At 36.2% G+C, this 13,271-nt stretch overlaps 1 protein-coding gene across 2 annotated transcripts; it reads left to right on the top strand.

The window, feature by feature from the left end:
- Nucleotides 1–6,524: 6,524 nt before the first annotated feature.
- LOC121236833 (toll-like receptor 3) lies at nt 6,525–13,271 on the top strand. 2 transcript variants are annotated; one of them, XM_041133305.1, is made up of 7 exons: nt 6,525–6,850; nt 7,648–7,802; nt 7,881–8,098; nt 9,961–10,570; nt 11,483–11,989; nt 12,071–12,218; nt 13,201–13,271. In XM_041133305.1, the coding sequence occupies exons 1-6, from the start codon at nt 6,681–6,683 to the stop codon at nt 12,178–12,180; spliced, it is 1,770 nt and encodes a 589-aa protein (XP_040989239.1). In that variant the 5' UTR covers nt 6,525–6,680; the 3' UTR covers nt 12,181–12,218; nt 13,201–13,271. The 2 variants fall into 2 exon arrangements, with proteins under 2 accessions (XP_040989239.1, XP_040989238.1); XM_041133304.1 differs by lacking the exon at nt 13,201–13,271 and having other exon boundaries at nt 12,071–12,375.

The raw sequence follows: 13,271 nt of genomic DNA, 5'->3' as shown, positions 1-13,271 counted from the left end.
TAGCGTTTGGATTAGTTTGGATCTCTGTTTTGTTATAGGTCATGTTATGTGGCCTTTCAATCACGAAAAGAGTTATAGAGATCATTGACCTTGGGACAAAGGAAAAGGAGCATGCAGTAGAGAGAGACTAGCCGATCACCTCCTACGTTCACATATCCACGAAAATCTCGGAAGTCTATACAATATTACAAATCATATTATACATACAGACTCGTTATTTGCTAAAAATAGCATGAGAGAACATTGAGGTACTGCTTCGCATTTACTATCTCAGTTTCTAATAAAGAAGGATATATAAAGTAATAGTGCACTAGCATGCACGGGCCGATTAATTAAGGAAAGAAACGTGGTTGATTTTGTTTATATATATAGTTCGTACGTGATCATGATATGTATCTATAGTCACGAAACATGGTTTTGTTTTTGGTTCTTTGTGATCGATCGTGAATATATTAGTTTTGGTCAGACTACTGTTCTGTTAAGCTGGTTGATCATGTCATGTGCCTACTACCCTTTCGATCACTAAAGGTGTCAAAAGAAGAGATCATCCTTTGACTGAACTCTCGGGCCAAAAAGGAGAGGAGGCTAAGGAGCATGCTGCATGCAGCCGAGAAGAGCTCGTGATCACGGAGTACTCTCAATGAAAAAGTTAAAAACCAAAATTTAAGACGTAAAACATTAATTAACACTGCAGCAGTACTACTGGTGAATGCGATTAATTATTTATTTTCGGAAAACAAATATTATAAGTTAAAGAGACATTGAATCATCATGCCGTGCATCTCAAGTGATCTAGAATATCTTTCTTGCTAGCTAGAGATGCCACGCACAATATTGTCACATTTCAGTACTACCGTCTGACCATTTAAAAGTTTCAGTTTTTTAGTATTTTACAATATGGACTTTGACATATCATTTGTTAAAGATATTGAACAGATAAGAGTAATCTGGAAAAAAAAAAGGATTTTTAGGCATGTAAAACACAATCTTTAAAATGATAATTATCCCCACTCAAAAGAGTTTGTTATTGGGTTATAAGCATTTCACCTCTAGGATATAACAAAGTCATCAATTACAAATAGCAATTATAACGTTTTTCCTTCAAGTTTCTCTACAAAATTGTGTATAAGCCTGAAAATATGAAAGAATAAAATGTTTAAATTCGTAGGTCTCATCCTCAATTTATAAAGAATAAAGTGTCACATTGTAAAAAATCACAATTCTTAGTTTATGACTTTTCAATTGGTAGTTACTTGATTAAAGAACATAATAGATAAGCCTAGTCTAATGGATAGTTGCATTCTTTGGAAAAGGGAGGGGACTCGTTCAATATCACTTTCTTCTGATTTAATTTTGAATCATTGTGCCTATTTAAGTGTCTATTCGGCTCGAGCGTTGCGACTGAACACCCACGCGCAAGGCTTGACCCTATCCAAGCATTGTGTCTCTTCGAACGGGCCGTCCAGATAGGCCTTAGGCTTAGGCCCATGGGCATGGGTTGTGCGCCTCTTGGGCCTCTAAGCCTATCTCATGCATGATTGTTAAAATTAAAACTTCGAAGGGTAACCATGAAGTTTCAAACTCGTCTTTTTTCTTTGAGACAACGCATCCTTATCACTGAGCCATTACATGTCCTTATAGTAGTGATTCATGAAATTAAAAAATAATCCACTTGCAATAAATTTATATATTTAATATCACAATCTATAATAAATATAATATCATTAACTAAAATTTAAGATTGAAAAGTCAGTCAAATCAATACTTATTATATTAATAATATGTCACCGATTACAATAATCTTATCTTTTATGATAATATTTGTTGAGGGGTTGATCGGCAACATGGCCTAATGTAGTTAATTAGTGGCCGGGAAGTAATCCGAAATGGAGGAACTGCTTTTCTTTAAAGTAACTAATGATAGTGGAGATTCATGAAACGAACACGGGATCTATATGAAGGTGGACATCCATTTCTAGCGTGGATCAGACTTCGCAAGATGTTTAATTTGGGGACAACAAAGGGGCTTATTGGCATAATTTCAGTCATTGTTACTTGGGCTCTCTCGATATGTCGTTGCAAAGTAAGAATGGAAAGCAAATCTGAATCTATGGAGGAGACTTGGAGAAATATTAAATTCTGGCTTGTTAGACTTAATGACAAATTGTGTGCCATTAAGCCTTTAATTGTACAAGATGATAAGATATTAGAAGGCTTGCATATTGAACCAAGAGTTCATAGAAGAAAGAGGATGCATGTTATTCATTGGCATCAACCTAAACATGGTTGGTTCAAGCTTAATGTGGATGGAAGCAGTAGAAAAAACCCGAGGAAGGCAGGTGCAGGGGGTACATTGCGGGATGCTGTAGGTAAAATGTTTTTTTGCTTTCTCTTCTCCACTTGACCATGGCATAAATAATTACGTAGAGTTCATGGCATTATTTCATGGAGTGAGAACAATCTGTTTATACGATTTGGATAAAATAGAGATAGAGATGGATTCTTTAATTGTGGTTAATCGGTTTCGACGAGCTAAATGTCCTATTTGGTATCTTGAAGATTATTGAGAAAAATTGATGGTTTTATTAAGCGGCAATATGTTTTCAATTAGTCATGTTTTCAAGCAAGGAAATGCTCCAACTGACTTCTTGGCTCGAATGGCTTCGAATGATTGTGCAGGTTCATGGACTAATATGAATCTTGTTCCGCCTCTTTTAAGGGGCTTGATTCGGAGAGATAAACTTAGCTTCTCATATTTTAGAAATGCTTTGTAATTGGTTGAATTTTATTCTTTCGTATGGTTTGTTTTCCTGATTGTTTGTTTTGCTGTTAAGGCTGGATTGTAGTTGGATGCTCACATTGTTACATTGTTACCACGGTTTCTCATCCATAAGTGAGCTTCAATAAAACCAAGAGGTGTTGTCCTCCGTTATATATATTAAAAAAAAAGATGTTTAATTTGGCACTTCATCACAAGAGCGAGCACGGTTTATGAGAGAGACTTGAGGGCAGTCAACCGACGATTGTCACGTGCCCAATATTTCACGTGTCAGTCAATTGACGCCTAAATTCTTAAATAAAATATAATAAATAATTTAATTTTTTTTAAATTTTAAAATAAAAATTATATTTTAATAATATTTAAAATCTTGCTATACAACTCTCATTGTTCATTCAGCCTCTGCACACCAGTTAGCCTAAGTGGCTTCTTTCTTGCTCTCTTTTTTAAAAAAAAAAAAAAAATCTTAGACGTGCGTTTCAGACGACATTGAATTCAATTTCCCACCCTTCCCCCGTGTTCTCTCCCCCGGCATCTGTCCTTCTAGTTGAGGTCAGATGGTCATGACTCTCCACATAGCAGAGACTCATTAACATAAAATCCAACCAGTGAATGCTTAATTTTCAAGATTTTACAAAAGGAAAGCTTCAAAGTTCATCATTCTTGAACCATGCCCCCTCCTCCTAGAAAAAAAATTATAAAAAACCCCTCAGAAATAGAAGGGTTCACCCCTCAGAAATAGAAGGGTTCATCCACTACCAGGAAAATTTCTCATTTCTTTGTTTTCCTTTTTCTTGGCAGCCAAACAAAGCCAGCTTAACATAATACTGAATTCTCCCTATGTTTACCTGAAATTTCTTGGCAACAACTACTGATAAAAAAAAATAAAAAATTCTTGGCAACAACTAGAGGTAACCTAATTATCATGATTGAAAAATGTAGTGCTCTGAATCAACATAAAGCAAAGATGACACCAAAATTCTCTCGATTAGATAAAATCAGCATCTAAAACCTCAATTATCCTTTTCTTTATACTTTGAACCTTCTTGGCAGCCAAACAGAAAGGGGGAATATATGAGGTACTAATACTAATTGATAATAATAATGTCTAGGAAGAAAGAAGAGCAGGGCCAGCCACGTGAAGAGGTGAGGGAGTTGGTCGGCAAGCTTTTCGACCAAATCGAGCACCTTAGAGGTCTCAGGCGGGGGACCCAAAAGGAGGAACCTAGAACAAACGGCAGCCAATCCGAGGTCCACTTCTGCACGATGATCCGGTGGATCAAGTCGTCCAGCGTCTTCATCGCCAAGGCCCCGAATTCACCGCCATCATCCGAAAAAGAGGAAGACAAGGAAGAGGATGAGTTGTCCAGCTTCTTCATCGCACGTTAAATTTTTTTTTGTTTTTTTTAAACAAAGCTGCTGCTGTTTGGGGTGGGGTGCTGCAACAAGCTGAGGTGTTGCAACAAAGCTGGGGATGAGGGAGAAGTTGTTCGTTTCGAGTTTGAGGGAGGAGGAGTATGATGGAGAAGAGGGAAGTGTGATGGGTGAGAGAGAAGAACCGTCACATGGGCTGTAGACCGGGTTAGTCACGGTGTGTGGTGTGTGACCAATAAACTCGAGGTTTCTAATATTTTACTTAATTTTTAACTTTTAACTCATTTCATTTTATTTGTGTAATTAATTCTCATTAGTTTTGATATGGATGTATTAGGAGAGGTTTGGATTTAGAGATTAGGACTGTTCATTCGACCGGAGATAAGTATTTCCGACCCGACCCGACCTGAAACAACAAAAGTTCTGATTAACCGTTTGGCCGTTTACCCGAACTGAAGAACTCCGGAACACGGATATTCCGACCCGACCCGATCTGTGTGTTTTTTTTTTTTTTAATATATATTTATGTACTGGAACTCAACAACAAAAGATATTTTGCGGAAGACCTTGAAAGACCTTCAAATTCAACCATCTTTAATCTGAGTTTCCAGAATTTGTCATGATAGTCTTTGAATTAGCACATGATGTCAACTTCCAGAATCTGTCATGATAGTTAGTCTTTGAATTAGCAATGGGTTAGCAATACAACCGAAGCTGTGCGAGAAGAATCAAACACTAACAACAGAGGCGTGGACATCCTCTGACCAGGAAACCAAACCACATGAAAAATCTGCAACAGGGAAAAGGAAAAAAAAACAATTCATAAATAAACTGAGAAACCCAGGAAATACTTTCACTCTAACAGAGTCCACAATAAAAAGGAACGAAGAAATCCCCCCTCAAAAAAGGAGTTAAAACCCATGAATCAAAGATGCTGAGAAACGTTACACTAAAACAAATCAAATCTTAAGAAGCATGCAAACCCAGAATAGTTTTTCTCTCGAACGAGGTAAAACATGTAAACTAAATCATAAACATACATATGTGAAGGGGGGGGGGGGGGGCGGAAGTCGACTAATGCTCACCGTGCGAGAGGATAGCAAACATTATCGAGCTAGTTCACTGGCTCAGTTTTGGTTTCCTTCTTCAAGCATTGCCATTATGGAGGACGCTAGGGTTCTCTGGAGAGAGTGAGAGTTGGGAGGAAGAGAATGAGAATGAGAGTGAGCTGTGATGGATATAATCGGCTAAAAACGGGTATCGGGTATTACCCGATTAAAAAGCAAACGGGTTACGGTTAATTCCGGTTCCGTTTTCACCTAAACGGTTCGGCCTTTTCAGATCGGGTCGGCCGGGTCGGACAAACGGTTTTTTTGTTCTGGCCTATCAGAGATGAGTTGAGATGGTTTGTGAATAATAGAATAAAAGTTGAATTATTTATTATATTTTATGTGAGAATTTGAGAAAGTTGTTTTGGGATTTGAAAAAGTTGAATTGTTTATTATATTTTGTGTAGAAATTTGAGAAAGTTGTAATGATGAGATGAAATTAGTTGAAATTAGTTTTGAATCCAAACTTCTCCGTTATTCCTTGAATGCATATGTTAAAAATTTGAGGACTGCTGCATTTATAAAAAAAGAAATTGCATAAAAGCATGGAGTTAGATTACTTTGCAGTCTAACAGCATTAGTATTGATTTCATCAAAATCATCTTCAAAATTTGATGAAAATTACATATTTTTCATAAATTCAAAACCTCTCTATCCATAATCTCACATTGGATTAGTTATTGGATTCATCAAAATATAATATAATATTATTTTTTTAATAATAATATTTTTAATTTTGTTTTCATATTTTACAATTATACTAACCATATGTACATTAATAATTTAATTTGATATTTAAATTATTGTTTCCCAACTAATTTTTTTCCCTTAATCTTATTACCAAACAAACACATTTCACAAACTAATTTTCAAATCCAAACTAATATTCTCCTGTATTTTGTAATAAAATAATAGGATAGACTTATGAATAGTGAGTCTTTCAATATGAAGATAAAACTAAATTTCTTGTAACTTAAAGTTTGAGTTTTGAGTTTTACCGAATCCAATATTAACGTCTTAACTCTCAATCCATTCAAATTTAGGCTTTTCTTCATTTTACCGAATTCGCTGCTAGTGCTCTAAATAGTTCGCTCAAAATTACCGCCTCTCACTTTGTACTTTTTTTTTTTTTTTTTAATTTTTCTTTTTACATTTTCTTAATATATTTAAATATTTTAAAAAATAAAAAAATATTTTAAATACACTTAAAACCCTTAAGGCCTAGGCGACGGTGAGAGGGCAAAGTAGTTTTTCCTAAGGATATTTCATCGACAATAATTTTTCACCCTTGAAGGCCTAGGCGATTCGGAGAAGCAGCAGAAGCTAGTCAAAGACGCAAACACAATTGCCTTCCACAGATCAAGATTAATATATTTAAATCTGAATCAAAAGCTGCGAACGAGCGAGGGAGAGAGATAATGGAGAGCGAGTTGGTCGGGCTTTGCATCGAAGCGGCGTGCCAGAGCAGAGAGAGCGTGGAGAAATGGCGGAGACAGAGGCGGAGCCTCGAGCGCTTGCCCTCTCAGCTCGCCGACGCTCTCCTCCGCCGCCTCCTCATCCGTCGTCTTCTCTACCCTTCTTTGCTCGAGTACGTCTAATTAAATCATTCCCTATTTGGTTCCTCATAAAACGTAGTATAAAAAGAAATTTGGACATATTTTAATCGCACCGAATTGATCAATGATAAGCTTCAGCTTTTACTTTCTTGTGTGTTTATCAGAAGATAATTAGTTCTGCGAATTCTATTTACTTGGATGATATTTTAAAAAATAAATCCTCTAATTATATGTGAAATTTGCAGCTGCTTGCATTTACAGATCGTTTTATTGAAAAATTGAGCTTGATTAAGCCAACTAACACTATTAGGCTCAGTACATGTCAGAGAACTATATTTTCGATTTACCATTTCTTCATTTTGTTTAACCAAGCATTTTTAGCAGCCCTAAGGAGCGGGACTCCCGTGTTTCGATTTTTCGTGCATCAGAAGTCAATGTGGTTGCGAAGTGTCTCTATTAGATGTGATAAGTTACAGCTTGTATGACTCTATCTCGATTTGGTTGCTGAGAATCCGTGGGGGAAAATTTCAGACTGAAACTTTGGTATAATATAAGTCGAGTGAACTCAAGTATTCGACGGATTTTTATTTTTTTTTCAAAGTTTTTAAGCCATTTTGGTTAAATTCATTCAATCATTCTATTTCGCGTCGCAAACTTAGAAACGTGTAGGTTCCTATAGTATATCAAATTTGTTTTCCTTTTGTGTCATTAAATCATAGTATTTTGTCCTTGGAGTAAATTAGTTTCTGTATGTTAGCTGCTGCTTCTTCTTCTTCTTCTTCTTGTTTTTGTGATCATGGTCTTTGCTTAGCTAGCTCTGCTCTCGTAGAGTTTTCAAACATAGTGCAGAGGAGATTGATCTCAGAGGTGAGAACTCTGTGGACGCAGAATGGATGGCATACTTGGGAGGTTTTCGGAACCTGCGCTCCTTGAATGTTTCAGATTGCCATAGAGTCACTAGTTCAGCTCTTTGGGCTATGACAGGTATTATAAAACCATACAATTAGGAGGACTTCAAAAAGTCAATTTGTTACATTTTCTAAATGTTTTCTCTGGGTTTAGGAATGACGAGTTTAAAGGAATTGGATCTTTCTAGATGCTTGAAGGTTACTGATGCGGGCATTCAGCATCTTATATCCATTTCATCACTGGAAAAGTTATATGCATCAGAAACCGGTGTAACCACGAATGGAATTGTCCTTCTCTCTTCGCTTAAAAACTTGTCTGTCTTGGACTTGGGGGGTTTGCCTATCACTGATCAGGCACTGAGTTCACTCAAGGTACTTCATTTTTTTCCAATTGTGGAGATGTTTTCAATAAATTACATGGTACATAATTGTACTTCTCTCGTTTTTTTTTTCTTCCTGGTCCATGACTGCTCCACGATCAGACCCTGCTCCATATCCCTCCACCATACCATTGGGGGTGGTCAATTTGGTGGTTTAACGTCCTATTTTTCTTCTACAAAGAGTGCATTTTTGAAATCAAGATTCAAGACCTTGTGCCAGTTTTTCTGAGTGAAACTTGATAGATCTTCTGAAATTATTATTTTATGAGCGTACTGATTTTCATCTTAATCATTTGCTCATCCCCATTTAGCAAGGAATAAAAGTAGTATTGGTATGCACATTTTATTGGGTTTAAATTGGTGCAAAATATTTGGGTTTGTTCAAGTGTGTATATTTTGGAAAGTTGTTCATTGAAATTCCATTATCTCTTCTTACTTTTGCCTCCACTCACAATTTTAAACTTCATAAATTCCATATTTTAAGTGAATGCCGCTTAAACCACCATCATCACCGTCTCCGTACCACCACCATCTTCTTTCATACTACTGTCACCACTACCACCTGTTCCACACCCCGCCAACCCCATCCTTATCTCACCATTGTTACTTTCACATTACCATCAACAACATTGCTCTTGGCCACCTTCATGCTGCTGTTACCACCACGACCACCATTACCATTTCTATACCTCATTAACTATCACAAGCCATTACATCATCATTATCACCATCATTGTCACTTCCAACAATATTGAAATTAGGGGTGTAATCGGTTCGGTCCGGTCCGTCCATGGGGGGATTTTTGGACCAGGCTGAAAATTTTGATCCACCCTTTTTCCACCCAGAGACCGGACCAGACCATTATCTATCTGTCCGGTCAGTCCAGTTTGGTCCGGGCCAGTGCAAAATGGGCCAACATACAAAAAAGCCCAAAATTAATTACCTTCTAATGTTTATTTCGGCCCAACATACAAAAAAGTCCAACATTTTTCTTCCATTTTCTTTTCTTAGAAAATGTATTAAATGATAAAAATTATATACAATAATAAAATTAAAATTAAGTGAACTCTTTAATGTGGATTATCTAATTAAATCATTAATAAAATCATTAGTTATAATTATGTTAATGATGTTACTAACTTTGTACTCAATACTCAATAGTATGTGTATGAATTATGATAGTTAATACATAATGGCCTTTATTAAAATTTAATATTTTATATGGTTAATGAATAATTGGTCCATGGATATTTCATACTTATAACTTAGGTATCTTACAAAAAATGTACCTAACTATTTTAATTAGGTGTAGATACTAGGTAACTAGAGTATGTATCATTGCATATAATGTTATGATTTATCATAGGATATATTAGTTAATTGTTAATAGCATATTGGTTAATATTTAATATTGTATTTAGCATATATGGTCAATGATCATAGTTTAGATGAAAATTACATAATTAAGTTATACAAATACTATATAAAATATTATATAAAAAATGATTAAAAATATATGTATATGTATTTCGGTTGGTTTGGTCTAGTCCGGTCTAAAAAAATCATAACCTAGGATTGGACCGAAAACCAAACTTTTGCAAACTAATGGGCCGACCGGCCCATTAGTGTTATTGGTCCGGTCCGGACTGGTTAACTTACACCCCTAATTGTAATTTCTTAATTTCTTTCTAGTTTCTTTTTTTTAAAGTATACTAAACCAAATAATAAAAATTGACATTGAAGGGAAGTTCAATCCCATCAATTTTGAATCCATTCCTTTTTGTAAATTCTGAGAATTTCTCAAATTATTTGTAAGAGCACAATCTGATGATTTTCTTCTTATTATTTTTTTAGGCTCTTACAAAATTACAGTACCTTGACCTTTGGGGAAGCAAGGTGTCTAACAAAGGTGCAGCTGTTTTTCAAAAGTTCTCCAAACTGAGCTTCCTTAATATAGCTTGGACCAACGTCACGAAATTTCCAAATTTGTCATCTCTTGAATGCCTAAACATGAGTAACTGTACCATTAACTCTATACTTGAAGGGGATGGAGGTAAAGCTCCTTTAAGCAAGCTTATTTTCTCTGGAGCTACATTCATTGGTGAGGCTGAGGCTTTTATATATGTTGAAACAAGTTTCCTGTCCTTTTTGGATTTATCTAAGTCTTCCCTTCAAAAATTCTGCTTCTTACCTTCTATGAAAGCACTGAAACATTTGGATCTCAGCTTCGTCATGATTGGAGATGATTTAGTCAAGCACATTGCATGTATAGGAGCGGATTTGAAAAATCTAAATCTCAGCAACACCAGACTCACCTCTGCTGGAGTTGAGATTTTAGTTGGTCATGTTCCCAATCTTGAAGTTCTATCATTGTCTTCCACACTTATTGATGACATCGCAGTCTTATATATCAGCAACATGCCATTAATGAAGGTTGTCGACTTAAGCAATACCAATGTTAAAGGTATGAATTATCAAATGCTCTTTCTGCTTATAGATGGAAAAAAAGCTTCATTCATTAACTTCTGAGTTACAGATGTTAGTATGTGGTGACTGAAAGGAGGTGAGGGCCTGAAATAATTTATTGGACTATGTTCTGGCTAATATTCCACTGGTATGAGCTACGGCTGCAGAAAGTATTTTGACTTTTAAGATCTCAGCAGGATTTTTTGGCCCTCTTCTTGTCAAAATTTTTTAATGCCCTTACATCATGATGATGACCTTTATGATATTGTGTTCCTTTCTCAGATAGTTTCCTTCATAAAATCGCATGACACTCAGTATTATATGAAGATTTCATCGGTGTCCCTTCAACTGATTGCTGAATAATTAGCCTTGTGTACAAGCAAACAACCCCCCTCTCTATGGCACCCCTGCTTTCCGAATCAGGGTCTGAGAAGGAAAAGAACAGAATGCTCGTAATATGGCAGTTGCTTTTTCCTGCCCCTATTAAAACTTACTAAAGCTTGCTTTGTTTCTTTACCAACTCCTTGATAGATAGACAATTTTTAAGGCAATATTATTTATAATAACAATAATAATAATAATAGCTACTACTATTTACTACTAATCTACTATGACGCTTCCTCAGCTAGCAGACTAGCTCCCTTCTGATCTACCTGCTGCAATTTTCAAACTTCCTTTTTTTTTTTGGGTCAGTCAATGACTTAAGGGATTCCTTTTGTTGGCTGGAAGACTGATAGGAGGTCCCAATTAAGTTCTCAATAACTTTCAGTTGTGTTTGAATTACTAATTTTTGTATTCATGTACATTCATAACTGTTTCCTGTAATGCTAGTAAAGTTCTTTCTCGTGTTTTTCTTATCTATCATTGATATCTATATCTGTAACTGGGTAAAATTTCTCTGTACTATTAGGTTTCATCCACCAGGCAGGTGCTGAGCCAGGCTCAGTTCCCTCACTGCAAGCCCTAGAAAGTCTCAGTCATTTGGAAATGCTGAATTTGGAGCTGACTCATGTCCGGGATGATGCTCTAAAACCTTTATCAAGCTTCCAAGAGTTGAGAAATCTCTCTCTCAGAAGTACTTCCCTTACAGATCTATCCCTACACTACTTGTCATCTCTCCCAAAGCTGACAAATCTCAGCATTCGTGATAGTGTGTTGACAAATTTTGGGCTTGCTTCATTCATTCCCTCGTGGACTCTAAAAATGTTGGATCTGAGGGGTTGTTGGCTCTTGACTGAGGATGCCATTTTGTCATTCAGTAAAAACCATCCTCAAATCGAAGTCAGGCATGAACTTGTACACATCTTACCAGCAGACAATATTGGCTCTAGCCGTCCATCTCCATCGCGATCAACTTCAAGGACCTTGCTAGTGAACAAGAAGCTGGGGAATATACACATTTCTCCATGTTTTGTAGGTAAGACTTCTAATTAATAATTTCCCAGCTGCAGCATCTTATAACCCTCCCTAATTTTCATTTTAGATTGTTTCGAAACAGATCAAAGATTGAAGTATAGCAAACAGGAGCTACTTGAACTGCAGTATTCTTCAATTCACGCATCTCCCCTTGATAGAGGCATTAATACGTCCCAGATGGAACTGAACTAACCGGGGATGACTCTTAAAATTGCTTTTCCATATTTCCGGTAAAGATAGACACACAATCCTTTACACAACAATTTTTATAACGGTGTTTTAAAATGTGGATATTTTGGTAAAATGATGATACTTTTACAAAAATACCATTAATTTAAAACATAGTTATGAAAAAAGTTGCGTAAAGAGTTGTGTTTATCATTCTCCGTCTCTGGAAGAATTTGGTGTTGAGATATGTTGAAGTGAGCCACGCTATCCTTGACTTTTGGCGCCACAATGATTCTTCATATTCTCTTTGTTTGTGAAGGTCATGTTGTATGTGTTTTTCTCTTTCCTGGCTGAATTCGCCCATTGGCCTACTCTGAACTTCTAGCAGCTCTGCTTCCAGGTTTTGAATGCGCCCAAAGTGATTTTTGTTCTACAGCTTAAGAGCTTTTTTTGTTTCTTGAATTTTCCGACAGAGTATATAAGCAGGATGGCCTTGAAAATATTTGCTCCATGCTTCTCAGATGATATTCTGACTGAGCGGTTCATGAATTCAAAACTCTTCAAATTTGAAAGATGAAACGGGTTTCTAGTTGTTGGTAGTGTGTAGCATGAGTGGGTGATGATTCGAGGTTGACGACGCCAAATGTTGTAATGAGGCATCGAGAAAGAGTAGTCTCCAGTCTTGATTTGCTATCACTCTATCTAGTCTTTTTCTGATTAGTGCCAGACCATTTCTATTATTCGACTATGTGTATTGTGGACTAGAATAACCAATATCTATGAGACCATGTCTATTCATTAGAGCTTTGAGTCCTCGATTGTGGTTATTAAGAATTGGACGTCCACCATACTTCTCTTTTTGGTTCAACACATCATTGAAATCTCATATACATATCCAAGGATCTTGAAAAGCTTGTTGTGTTTAAAACATAGTAACCTATTTTTTATTTTTTTTTCAATATTGACTATCGGTTACTCGAGGTGGATTAGAGTAATGGCTTTAACAAAAAAAAAAAAATGTACAAACGTTTTATTTCCATTTAGGTGATCGAGGATAGTGGATTTGAAAGTGATGCTAGAGAGCAGTTTGGATGCTACGCGACGCCAGACCTCAG

This window comes from Juglans microcarpa x Juglans regia, chromosome 6S (genome assembly GCF_004785595.1).
Source record: "Juglans microcarpa x Juglans regia isolate MS1-56 chromosome 6S, Jm3101_v1.0, whole genome shotgun sequence".
Lineage (NCBI taxonomy): Eukaryota > Viridiplantae > Streptophyta > Magnoliopsida > Fagales > Juglandaceae > Juglans > Juglans microcarpa x Juglans regia.
The sequence above is the reverse complement of the archived record's forward strand: the minus strand, read 5'-3'. Positions and strand labels throughout refer to the sequence as shown.

Coding starts and splice junctions, on each gene's coding strand:
- LOC121236833 (XM_041133305.1), top strand. CDS start 6,681: ATGGAGAGCGAGTTGGTCGGGCTTTGCATCGAAGCGGCGTGCCAGAGC. Junction 6,851..7,647: donor CTCTACCCTTCTTTGCTCGA/GTACGTCTAATT, acceptor CTGCTCTCGTAG/AGTTTTCAAACATAGTGCAG. Junction 11,990..12,070: donor CATTTCTCCATGTTTTGTAG/GTAAGACTTCTA, acceptor GTTTCGAAACAG/ATCAAAGATTGAAGTATAGC.